Below are 12,871 nucleotides of genomic sequence, written 5' to 3' on the forward strand. Positions count from 1 at the left end.
TTTCTAGTTATTTTCTCCAACATATGTAAGAACACTCCTTTGTTTGTCTAACGTTTGGTCACATACGCAATGCCAGTTACTTCTTCCCCATTATCTTCCAGCTTTAAATGAGTCCTCTCTCACATACCCAAATCAAATGATTTTAATCACACTATTTGCCTCTGCAGCTTATATTTTACAAGCACTCTCTCCCTTTCACTTCCATTTTTACAGATATGAGGGATTTTGCATACTTTACAAATACATGCCACAAACCAGAAAGTTACATAATTTACATTTAATGTAAAAGTATCTATACAACAAAGATGAACAAGAATTATTTCCATTTTTTATTTTACTTCTAACACAAATGCATTCAACTAATTTTGACTGAAACTTCATTTAGAAAGTATGCCACTGAATATAATAAAAATAAGTGACAGAATATAACTTATCTTTTCCAAATACTGTAGTAAAAGTTTCCTTAGACATCATGACTAAAATTACACGAATCCCCCAAATCTCAGTCAAAACTGGGATCTTCTCATGAAATTTTTAAGTTCTTTGCTGATAGCCCAGCAATACTGTCCACATGACACAAATTAATAACTGGGAGCTGACAATGCTAAGTAATTATAATTAACTTGTTCAGTTGATAATTATTTTTCTGGACCACCTTTATCTTACAGTTTGTTGGTCTACTAACTTTTTCAAGTCACTGTCAGAATTTCTCACCAGCCAAGCCTCAAGGTAGAATTTCTTATTCATAGTTTTACTGCCCAAGGCATTACTGAATAGCAATATTATGTTTCAACATTTCATTGCTGAAGCACGCAAGCCTGAGAATTAGTGATGTTTCTGTAAGACAGTACTCTTTTTCCTGTTAAGAGGAAAAAAAACTGTTAAGTACAAAATGACAAAGTATACTTCTTTCCCTGTATAATATAGTTTTAAGATAAAACTCAGCCTTTGAAAATTAAAACAATGTATAAACTCACTTTATCCAACATAGCAGGATATATATACTTTCCAAATAAAACAGTTTTAAAGAGTAAAAAGAGTAGATAGCCTCATCCTCAACATATAAACTAAACTTAAAGATAAAATGCAAGTTTTTTTTTTTAAAAAAAGTCTTCTGCAACATTCTTCCACAACTTTGGTCATTATGTAGTTCTGCTTTATCATGTCTAGGATATTTTGTATATTTTAATGTACGAATAAAATTGACTTAATTACATAGAAGGAAAAATAACTGCACTAACTAGAAAATATCTGTGGAAAATACAAATAGTTCCATAATCTGTAACGACACACAAAAGTAGAACACAGTTTAATTAATATTCTCTGATAATTAACACAATTATGAGACTAGATCATATACTACATCTTTAAGTAGGAAATATAAAAGTATATGCATTACATTTATGCAAATACATTCAGAAATAAAATAATTTTGTATGTAAACTAAGACATAAACATCCACTAACATAAGCTTCACCACGTATTTTTTAAAACTGGTCTACAACTGGAAATAGTTGTCAAGCATACTTTATTAGAAATTATGTTCTAAACAAATGCCCAACAGAAGTACTGAATTTAAGGAAACACATTTAAAACTAAAAGGATGTATACCAAATGAACTTAGTATATATGTACATGAATTATGTTTTATCTTTACTTCACTCCACCTACAAAAATAATGTAAGAATCATTCTTATAGACCAATATTGCAGAAGATTACATTTACTTTTCTCCACATTTTTCAGAATCATTTTAACTCAGAAGGCGCACAATAAATCTCGTAAGACAGCAGACAGACAGATGTGTAATAACGAACACTCAACACTCACACACTTTCTGTGCAATTCCACTGTTCAGTTAATTGTAAAAGGACACATGTGGAGAGTAATCCTTTGGAACACTGATGCCTGTAGTTATGTAATGACTCAAAATATTACATAAACAGTATGAGGAACAACAGTTTCACTAATCTGGAGTGCTCCATTTACACTTGGTGTTTTTGATTCTACAACATTCATCTTGAACCCAGGTACATCAAGTTGAATTTACACTTTGGTACCTGCAATTAAGTTGGAAGAACGTTTTCTGAAGAGGAAACTCCACCCTGAAAAGCAAATTTTTCTAGTGAGTAATCTGTTAAATCCAATGCATAGTTACAGCAGCAGCTCCCCAGTAACTTATTTTTAATACATGTACGAGGTGCATTCAAGTTCTAAGGCCTCCGATTTTTTTTCTGTGGACTGGAAAGAGATAGAAACATGCGCATTGTTTTAAAATGAGGCCGTCATTGTCGAATACGTCCCAGAGATGGCAACACCGTACGGCAGATGGAATTTTACCGCCTGCGGCGAGAATGAGAACTATTTTAAACACTTAAAATGGCGACGTTTTCCTTACTTGAACAGCGTGCAATCATTCGTTTTCTGAATTTGCGTGGTGTGAAACCAATTGAAATTCATCGACAGTTGAAGGAGACATGTGGTGATGGAGTTATGGATATGTCGAAAGTGCGTTCGTGGGTGCGACAGTTTAATGAAGGCAGAACATCGTGTGACAACAAACTGGAACAACCTTGGGCTCGCACAAGCCGGTCTGACGACATGATCGAGAAAGTGGAGAGAATTGTTTTGGGGGATTGCCGAATGACTGTTGAACAGATCGCCTCCCGAGTTGCCATTTCTGTGGGTTCTGTGCACACAATCCTGCATGACGACCTGAAAATGCGAAAAGTGTCATCCAGGTGGGTGCCACGAGTGCTGACGGACGACCACATGGCTGCCCATGTGGCATGTTGCCAAGCAATGTTGACGCGCAACGACAGCATTAATGGGACTTGCTTTTCATCGGTTGTGACAATGGATGAGATGTGGATGCCATTTTTCAATCCAGAAACAAAGCGCCAGTCAGCTCAATGGAAGCACACAGATTCACCGCCACCAAAAAAAATTTCAGGTAACCGCCAGTGCTGAAAAAATGATGGTGTCCTTGTTCTGGGACAGTGAGGGCGTAATCCGTACCCATTGTGTTCCAAAGGGCACTACGGTAGCAGGTGCATCCTACGAAAATGTTTTAAAGAACAAATTCCTTCCTGCACTGCAACAAAAACGTCCGGGAAGGGCTGCGCGTGTGCTGTTTCACCAAGACAACGCACCCGCACATCGAGCTAATGTTACGCAACAGTTTCTTCGTGATAACAACTTTGAAGTGATTCCTCATGCTCCCTACTCACCTGACCTGGCTCCTAGTGACTTTTGGCTTTTTCCAACAATGAAAGACATTCTCCGTGGCCGCACATTCACCAGCCGTGCTGCTATTGCCTCAGCGATTTCCCAGTGGTCAAAACAGACTCCTAAAGAAGCCTTCGCCGCTGCCATGGAATCATGGCGTCAGCATTGTGAAAAATGTGTACGTCTGCAGAGCGATTACGTCGAGAAGTAACGCCAGTTTCATCGACTTCGGGTGAGTAGTTAATTAGAAAAAAAATCGGAGGCCTTAGAACTTGAATGCACCTCGTAGGTTACTAGGACTATTTTTCATAATAATGTTAGTCCTCATGAAATAACAATTAATTTAATAAAAATATGTATCTTGTAAGAGTTATTTATAAAGAGAAAAAAGAAACAACAAACAGGAGGTTATAAAAAGCAAACAGAAAGGCAGATGTGTGTGTGTGTGTGTGTGTGTGTGTGTGTGTGTGTGTGTGTGTGTGTGTGGGGGGGGGGGGGGGGGGGGGGGTAGGAAAGAGATTTTAATAAGTGGTGAATGTGAACTCTAAACAGATAAATCAACACAGAAACTAAAAAAACTTACCAACAAATGTACAATTAGAATTTTTACTACACTATTTTGTATTCCCAAGTCTTATCCTTAAGCAAACACACACTATACCCCATGGAGGACAATTCTTACATACTTCCTATGGATTACACTATTCCTGTGTAAATATTGTAAATTACCCAGATATTCCTTCTACTGAAACAGATACAACCCTTTAAACATACTGCATACTGGGTGAAGTTAACAGTTTTCTAACTTATTAAGTGTACAGAGAGATCTAAATTTTCTTAAAGATGTTCTATCAATAATTAAACCACTGGAAGTTATTAACATAGTATACGGAAAACAAAAAAAAGTTAAACAAGAATCTTCTGATGAAATCATGTGTACAACTAACACACTGTAAAGGCAAGCATGCGAAAATTGCTTCCATCTGTACAAATGTACTCTTAAGTGTTATATTTACCTCTTTTAAAACCTGGTTATATACTTACGGTAGTGAATGAAATTGTTAAACTTATGTGACGATAACAAAAACAACAATAATAATAAAAACTTTAATTATTCTGGTACAGATATACACATTGAGAACAAACCTTTTTGACATCATGTTTGTCACTGCTCTCCGCTTTCGGAACACATACAGATTGTAAAGAACTTTGAGAGAGAGAGAGAGAGAGAGAGAGAGAGAGAGTTCAGTTCATATGATTCCTCTCCATTCTTATATTTTTCACACATTTCCTTTTTTTTATCGTTCTAACTTATTCCTTTTGCAGTACAATAAACTCATCTAGATTCGACACTTTTTTCTCTTATTTTTTACACTACTTCACAGACAAAGTGATTTGCATTTTCATTTTCATGGAAAACAGTATCTTATAGCTCACAACTAAGGGATTGTGTCCTGTATTTTCTCTGTATTAACATCCATGGTCACTGAGGAAAACACATTTTAAGCACCAGCTGATTCAAACCAGTACTTGGTGTTAACTCGAACTCCATGTTAGGAGTACATGTAAATGAACATTCACACACATTCTGGCTGATATTGGCATCCTTACTGGATTAATTAATTTATTTTTTAATTTCTTTGCAAGGAATTGTAGTATTGGAAAATTTGGACTTAACACACGTGTTAATGACATATATTACATGTGTTCATGCTCATGAATGTAATAGAAAGTATTTAACTAATTCCCAGACATAAAATAATATTTTGGTAATTCCTGAAGGTCGAATTTCAAAAATGGAATTCTGTACCTTGAAACAGAAACCAGATGTTCTAAAATGATTTTTCCTTTCTCCACATTAAACACAGCATATTTACTCTATGCCTTCCCATTTCATGGTCTCCTACAGTAGTTCGTGGAATTCTATACTTCTTTGCAGCATTTGTAACCGATAACGCATTTGACTTTATATCTTCAACCGCTTTAGCAAAATCTGGATATTTAGAAGACATGACTGTCATCTGCTGCACAACACGGAAGAATGACAACACAAGAATACAAATCGCAGCAAGAAAACAATGGTTTTTGCGACAGACCAAAACTGCACCATAACCAGTTCATCTGTTCTGCCTTGTCACTTCTACTCGACTCTGTACCGGAATACTATTTCAACTTACAACACGTTTCAGTAACATGGGAAAAATATTTTATCTTCATAGCTGCCTTGCAAAGTCAAAAGGGAGATCTCATCAGTTAGCAGTGACAACTAGTAGGTAATTGTGTTGTCATAAACATGTGAATTTAGAAAGTGTACACAGTGGTCAAATTTAGACCCCTAGGTCAGTTCTAGTGTATTTAAAGCTATCCTGGATGACACAAAATAATGCCAGAGGTGACTGTAACATTAAATACATAAATGAGGAAAAAGGGGGCAGGAAATGACATAACAATAGCATTAACAGATCGGATCATGAACTTGTTGGATTAGTACTGTGATAATTACTCTCATCCTCAAAGAAGTTATTTATTATTTTTCTTCTTCTACAATTTATTTGCTAATAGTCTCTTCCGATTTGTTTCTACCATGCTGCTTCCTCAGTGCAATCCCTATGAAAACTTTTATGATTTACAGGTTCCTGTTGTAGTTTCTAACAACGAGTTACAGTTCTACAGTAACTATCAATGTGGTACAATACAACGCAGGAACCCAAGATTAGAAATACGTATCAGTCTTTCAACTTTTGTATGTACTTCACCTTGAACTCGGGTCCACAGTTGTCATGAACTTCTTAAATGACTCATGTTACTACCAAATGTTAGCTTTCAGTTTGTCACACTATTGCAGGACATTCTTAGGTCACTTTCAAGTACTACAGTGCATACTGTACATCCGTTAGCTGTTTGGTAATCAAAAATCTGCTAAGACAAAAGCTGCCATATTGGTCTGCTACACACCACTTAACATGATACTTCTGAGGGCAGACATCATACATATAATTAAAACAGTACAAAAAAAGCTTTAACTGTAATGTTTAATTTTTTAATTTTACATATATGAGATCTGGATTCAGAAATAATAGACTAAGTGGCATACTTCATATACAACGCGCACAACAAACAAGTGTGGCAATATTTTTGCCATCACATATATATGATGAACTAGCAGCCAATGAATGTATGCATGTACTTGAAAATGTCTTAAGGCAAAATTGTGAATAGTGCAAAAATAAACTAAAAATTAACAGCTAGTGGCAAGATGGAGTCACTTAAGACATATTTTGTGTTACATTCATTTCAGGCTCTTCTTTTTTGTAAAATCATAGTAACACCTTTACCTACACTATTGGTGCTTGTTAACTTCAAGCAAATATACAGATAACAGGTTCAAGATCTTTTATTTTCTTATTTTCTGTTGTGAGACAAATTAACCAGTATTCAGCATACCATGACAACTAAAGCAGTTACATTTCTGAGAACTATCAGGGTAATCTAAACTTTGAAACTGGAAGCTGCACAGTTAATCAGCATATTTCCAAAGGATTGGAAAAGGGCACAAGTCATCCCCCGTTTTCAAGAAGGGACGTCGAACAGATGTGCAGAACTATAGACCTATATCTCTAACGTCAATCAGTTGTAGAATTTTGGAACACGTATTATGTTCGAGTATAATGACTTTTCTAGAGACTAGAGATCTACGCTGTAGGAATCAGCATGGGTTTCGAAAAAGACGGTCGTGTGAAACCCAGCTTGCGCTATTTGTCCACGAGACTCAGAGGGCCATAGACACGGGTTCACAGGTAGATGCCGTGTTTCTTGACTTCCGCAAGGCGTTCGATACAGTTCCCCACAGTCGTTTAATGAACAAAGTAAGAGCACGTGGACTATCAGACCAATTGTGTGATTGGATTGAAGAGTTCCTAAATAACAGAACGCAGCATGTCATTCTCAATGGAGAGGTGTCATCCGAAGTAAGAACGATTTCAGGTGTGCCGCAGGGGAGTGTCATAGGAGCGTTGCTATTCACAATATACGTAAATGACCTTGTGGATGACATCGGAAGTTCACTGAGGCTTTTTGCAGATGATGCTGTGGTGTATCAAGAGGTTGTAACAATGGAAAATTGTACTGAAATGCAGGAGGATCTGCAGTGAATTCACGCATGGTGCAGAGAATGGCAATTCAATTTCAATGTAGACAAGTGTAATGTGCTACGAATACATAGATAGATAGATCCCTTATCATTTAGCTACAAAATAGCAGGTCAGCAACTGGAAGCAGTTAATTTCATAAATTATCCCGGAGTATGCATTAGGAGTGATTTAAAATGGAATGATCATATAAAGTTGATTGTCGGTAAAGCAGATGCCAGACTGAGATTCATTGGAAGAATTCCTAAGGAAATGCAATCCGAAAACAAAGGAAGTGGGTTACAGTACGCTTGTTCGCCAACTGCTTGAATACTGCTCAGCAGTGTGGGATCCGTACCAGATATGGTTGATAGAAGAGAGAGAGAGAAGATCCAACGGAGAGCAGCGCGCTTCGTTACAGGATCATTTAGTAATCGCGAAAGCGCTACGGAGATGATAGATAAACTCCAGTGGAAGACTCTGCAGGAGAGACGCTCAGTAGCTCGGTACGGGCTTTTCTTAAAATTTCGAGAACATACCTTCACCGAAGAGTCAAGCAGTATATTGCTCCCTCCTACGTATATCTCGTGAAGAGACCATGAGGATAAAATCAGAGAGATTAGAGCCCACACAGAAGCATACCGACAATCCTTCTTTCCACGAACAATACGAGACTGGAATAGAAGGGAGAACCAATAGAGGTACTCAGGGTACCCTCCGCCACACACCGTCAGGTGGCTTTCGGAGTACGGATGTAGATGTAGATATTTACATTATCATGGTTTCTAGATTCGTCCATGATCATTAATTTCTAATTTTGTTTAATAATCTTGCAACTAGCCACAACATTACCAATTTTTCTTATGCTCAGCGTCATATCATTTTGGTCTTAGAACCCACCCCCCAACTAGTATTTGGATTTACTTTCAACAATTTACAATACTATATAAAATTTCTAAAGAAAATCTTGTTTCTTACAATTTTGGATTCAGGCTCTAACACAGATTATTTATAAGCATCGTGTAAGAAATTACCTAATGAATGTGTGTCCAATGTGAAAACAAATATACAGTGCGTCAACAATATAAACACCTTTCATTTGTTGGCAGCAGCATATGAACAACGACTTTAGTACGTACTGCAGTCTGGGTTTAGCGCTCTTTCTGCTATCATCTTAGTGCAGCTTGTGGTCACGCATTTTTCTAAACTTTTTTTCACACAGTGTTCTTTTGTGTGCAAAATTTAATAGATTTCATAGAAATGTCCCCAAAGATAGATCCACAAGAAGATGACCATAAGAGAATGAAAATGACCTTAGAAATGAGACGTAAAATCATTTAAAAATGCGAATGTGATGTGAGCTTTGCTGAATTAGCACTCACACCCAATCGATCTACATCAACTGCTTGCACTATCCTCAAGAACAAGGACAAGACTAAGGAGATAGATGGTTCAAAGGGAATGACAAGATTACCTACACAACGGTTTTATATTAAGGACAATGTCGAAAGGTTGCTCCCTATATTGATAAAGGAAAAGCAACTACAGGGTGACGCTATTAATGAGAACATTTGTGAGAAGGCGAGAAACATTTTTGTCGATCTCATTAAGACGTTGCCAGGGTCATCAGCGGCAAAGAAGTATTTAAGGGAAGTTATGGGAGGTTGGAGAAGTTTAAGAGAAGAACCAGCATCCACAGCGTTGTGAGGCACGGCGAAGCAGCCAGCTCCAACACAAAGGCAGCAGAGAACTTCATCAGCAACTTCAAGATGTTCTTATATTCTCAGGGTTATCTGCCACAACAGGTTTTTAAATGTGAAGAGACGGTTGTATTCTGGAAAAAGGTGCCGAAGCATACCTTCATAACAACAGAGGAGACTGCACTGTCTGGTCATAAGCCAATGAAACACATCTCACACTCCCATTCTGTGCCAAAGCAATTGGTGACTTGAAAATAAAAGTGCTGCCTGTTTATCATTCAGAAACTCAACAAGCCTTCAAGAAGTGTAAAGTCCAGAACAGCAGGTCAAATGTGATGTGGAGGTCCAACAACAAGGCTTGAGTGAGACGTGATCTTTTATGTATTGGATCAAGGAAGTGTTTGGTCCTTCAGTGAAAAAATATTTGCTTGAAATGAATCTGTAACTCCTCATCAAGATCCAATTTCTGCCTCCCAACACCAATCCATTAATCCAGTCTATCGACCACCAGATTATTTCTAACTTTAAGAAGTTCTACATTTACGCACTCTTTGAGATTGCTTTGAGTTGACTGAAGCTACCAATCTCACTCTCAGAGAGTTTTGAAATAGAACTTCAACATCACTGCCTTCGAAGATTGTCGAAAAGGTGTGGGAAGGGTTTACCAACAAAACTCTGACTTCTGCTTGGAAGAGGCTTTGGACGGAGTGTGTTGTCGAATGTGGCTATGAGGCATTTGAGTTAGTACCTGTGGAGCCTATAGTCAACGAGATTGTCTCTTTGGCCAGTAGCACGGGACTAGAAGTGGATAACAACGATATTGATGAGCTTGGGGAAGCTCACAGCCACGACCACCGAAGAGCTTATGGAGTTGCAAACGTTTTCACGGCAGGAAGCTATGGAAAGGAGTTCTGGAGAGGAGTTCTTCAGAGGAGGAGGAGGAGGAGGAGGAGGAGCATGTAACATTAACAGCAACCTTCTGGCACAATAAGAGAAATGATGAAACCATGGGAATTGGTTGCATCTTACACTGAAAATCACCACCCCCAATAAAGCAATGGTTATGCGCACTACAAATTTATTTGATCGTAATGCTGTGTGCCATTTTCAAGTGTTGAAGTGTTGGTAGAAACAAATGGCCACAGAAAGCTTCCCAATATAAAAGAATTAATTACGTATCATCAATAATAAAGTACATAATACTGTATGTCTGATTTTCTTTGAATAAATGGCATGTATAAAACTTTTTCCGCACGGAACGCATTATTGTATTTTACATTAATTTATATGGGATAAATTGTTTCACTTAACAAGTGTTTCACACTATGAATAAGATTCTGGAATGAATTATGCTCGCTATACGGAAGTTCAACTGTACTTTGTTCTAGGATGATACACTCTTTGTATTATCTTGATGGAGAGGAGGCTAAGAAACACAGTTTAAACAGCTGAAAGAGGCAAGTGTGCTTAATCACTTTACAGGACAACCTAAAATCTAAAAGTATCACTTAAGGAAAACCAAGAGTGTTTTTCTTTGAACAAGAAGAAGAAGATAATGTTACAAATCATTTAACAGTGTAGTTTGCATTTTGGATGTTGTCCTGTACGAATATGAGCAACTTCTTCATCTTATTAAATTAAAAGACTGATTCTACACCAAAATGTTTTATTATGTGTGGTCCTGTTAACACTGGTATTACTTGGCCTTTCTGTGACTTACATAAAGTCTCCATGAGGCAGTTTTAATCATCATACAACATAATAATATTTCTGCATTTGGTAAAACTAAGTATGCGAACAATTTTAAGTACCTGAAAAAAGGCACAGTTTCTTACAAACTGCATCCCTATGCTGCAGCATTTTTAAGAAAAGGAAAATATCACTGATTAATCAGCAAAGACAATGAAATGCAGGCTGAGAAGATAAGACTGACTGACCCGTAGGTTTCACTGGAGAATTTTCATTTGTGCATGCAACTAACAGTCTTTCACAAAAACAATTTCTGCTAGGCTAACTGGAAAGTGATACAGTAAATCAGCTGAAAGCCTAAGCTCCTTCCTAACTTACATGGCTGAGATGTACTACAATGACCATCACATTGGGACTCTAGTGTTAACTTACATGTAATTTAAGTTTAAAAAATAAGTGTAATTTCAATATGCATTGGTAAAGTAAATGAAAGCTATTTTTATTAATTTCCAAATACCTTAATTTCTGACTATTGCTGTAAATAGAAACTAATAAATATCATCTTTCTATTACTTAAAAATTATCACCGGTACAGAGATACACTGGAATATAAACAATACTGACTATTATGTTCCTGTCAAATGCATTTGATACAATTTGGCCTGTTAATATTCTATCTTGCAACATAACATGGGAGGTATGAAGGATATGTACAACTATCACACTTGCACAAAAAACACAAGGAAAAAGATGACTGGAAATTCCATTAACAAACAACAGCACCATTTAAAATAATAACATAGTGATCATAAATAAGTTCCAGCTGGTATTCACTGATAACACTTTGATCTGCTGCAGATTATGTACTCATTTTATTGAATTAACACTCACATATTTACAAGTTGTTCTTGTAGCCGTTTCTCTTCATCTTCTGCAGGATATGAGGAAAATATTAATGAAATGAAAATAAAGTTGGGTGTCATACAACATTCACTCATAAAAATTACAATTTCACAGGGAACTTTGTGAGAATGACCAGTTCATCATGATCAGCACATAGTGTCCATTGCATGTTATGTTCACTAAGTCTTCAGACCCATAATTACAGTCCTTATTACTCTTTTTACCAACACTCTTCAGATTTCAGTCTGCTTTTACAAACTTTCAGTATTTACAGTGCAACAGGTATATCTTTAAAAAAATCAGAAATCTTGAGTAACAGTCTTTCATTCTGCGTAATTCCATCATCACTAAAATATGAGTTTCTATTTTATACCATGCATCCTCATGCCTCCATCCCAGTTCAATCATCTCCCCTTGCTTGTAATCTAAAAGATGAAAATAAAGACAAATTACTTCTACTTGCAATATAAATAGTCAGCACTAATAAAGAATGTATACTAACAAAACTGCTAAGGTATTACTACATGATGCTTGAACTGCACAGGAAGCTACCATTTAATAGAAGGAAAAAAGTAGCATACACACATTCTCTTTCAGTGATCTAACGGATAAATGTTTTTAAATTTTATTGTACCAGTACAACATCTGTAGCATATTGTACATCCCCCATGCTAAAATTTTTAATTGAATTTATTACAAATGAAGATACTTTAAAATTAAATGTCTACAATTGTATGCAAAGTAAAGAATCAATACATAATTATCAATGCAATATTCAAAGTAGGAGAAAAGCTACTAAATTTAAGTGACAAAAGACTCTCAAAACAGTCTTACTGAAGTACAACTACACTTGAAGTATCTTCCTTCTGTCCAGTACTACTTTACTCAGCTTTCTGTAACATGTATCAGTAGAGAAAGGTGTGAGGGGAACAGAGAGAGAGAGAGAGAGAGAGAGAGAGAGAGAGAGAGAGAGAGAGAGAGGGGGGGGGGGTGTTCACATGACAGCAGACAGCTGAAAAAGTGGGGGAAGAAAGCAGAAACCCTTCCACATAGCTGAGCCATACAAAAAGTTACTGCAGACAACATTCAGGTAGGTTTATCTGGCTACAGTTGCCACCTAAGAATGGTAATGGTTGGGTTAGCAGGAGAGCACTTACTGCACTCTCAAAATCTCATTGGTTGCCATTACTTAATGGATGTGGATGCATACAATGGTTCAAAACTA

The 12,871-nt window shown here is 36.8% G+C and overlaps 1 protein-coding gene across 5 annotated transcripts in view; it reads right to left on the bottom strand.

The window, feature by feature from the left end:
- Positions 1-262: 262 nt before the first annotated feature.
- LOC126162088 (nascent polypeptide-associated complex subunit alpha, muscle-specific form) overlaps positions 263-12,871 on the bottom strand; it is a 148,728-nt gene continuing 136,119 nt past the window's right edge. For 3 of the 5 annotated variants that reach the window (XM_049918362.1, XM_049918365.1, XM_049918366.1), the window contains exon 11: positions 263-2,104. In XM_049918362.1, coding sequence (XP_049774319.1) covers positions 2,066-2,104 — 39 coding nt within the window. In that variant the 3' untranslated portion in view covers positions 263-2,065. Of the gene's footprint in view, positions 2,105-10,703; positions 12,072-12,871 lie in introns of those variants that run through there. The other 2 variants (XR_007535017.1, XM_049918363.1) reach the window with 2 other exon arrangements.

The sequence above is a fragment of the Schistocerca cancellata genome, chromosome 2 (genome assembly GCF_023864275.1).
Source record: "Schistocerca cancellata isolate TAMUIC-IGC-003103 chromosome 2, iqSchCanc2.1, whole genome shotgun sequence".
Lineage (NCBI taxonomy): Eukaryota > Metazoa > Arthropoda > Insecta > Orthoptera > Acrididae > Schistocerca > Schistocerca cancellata.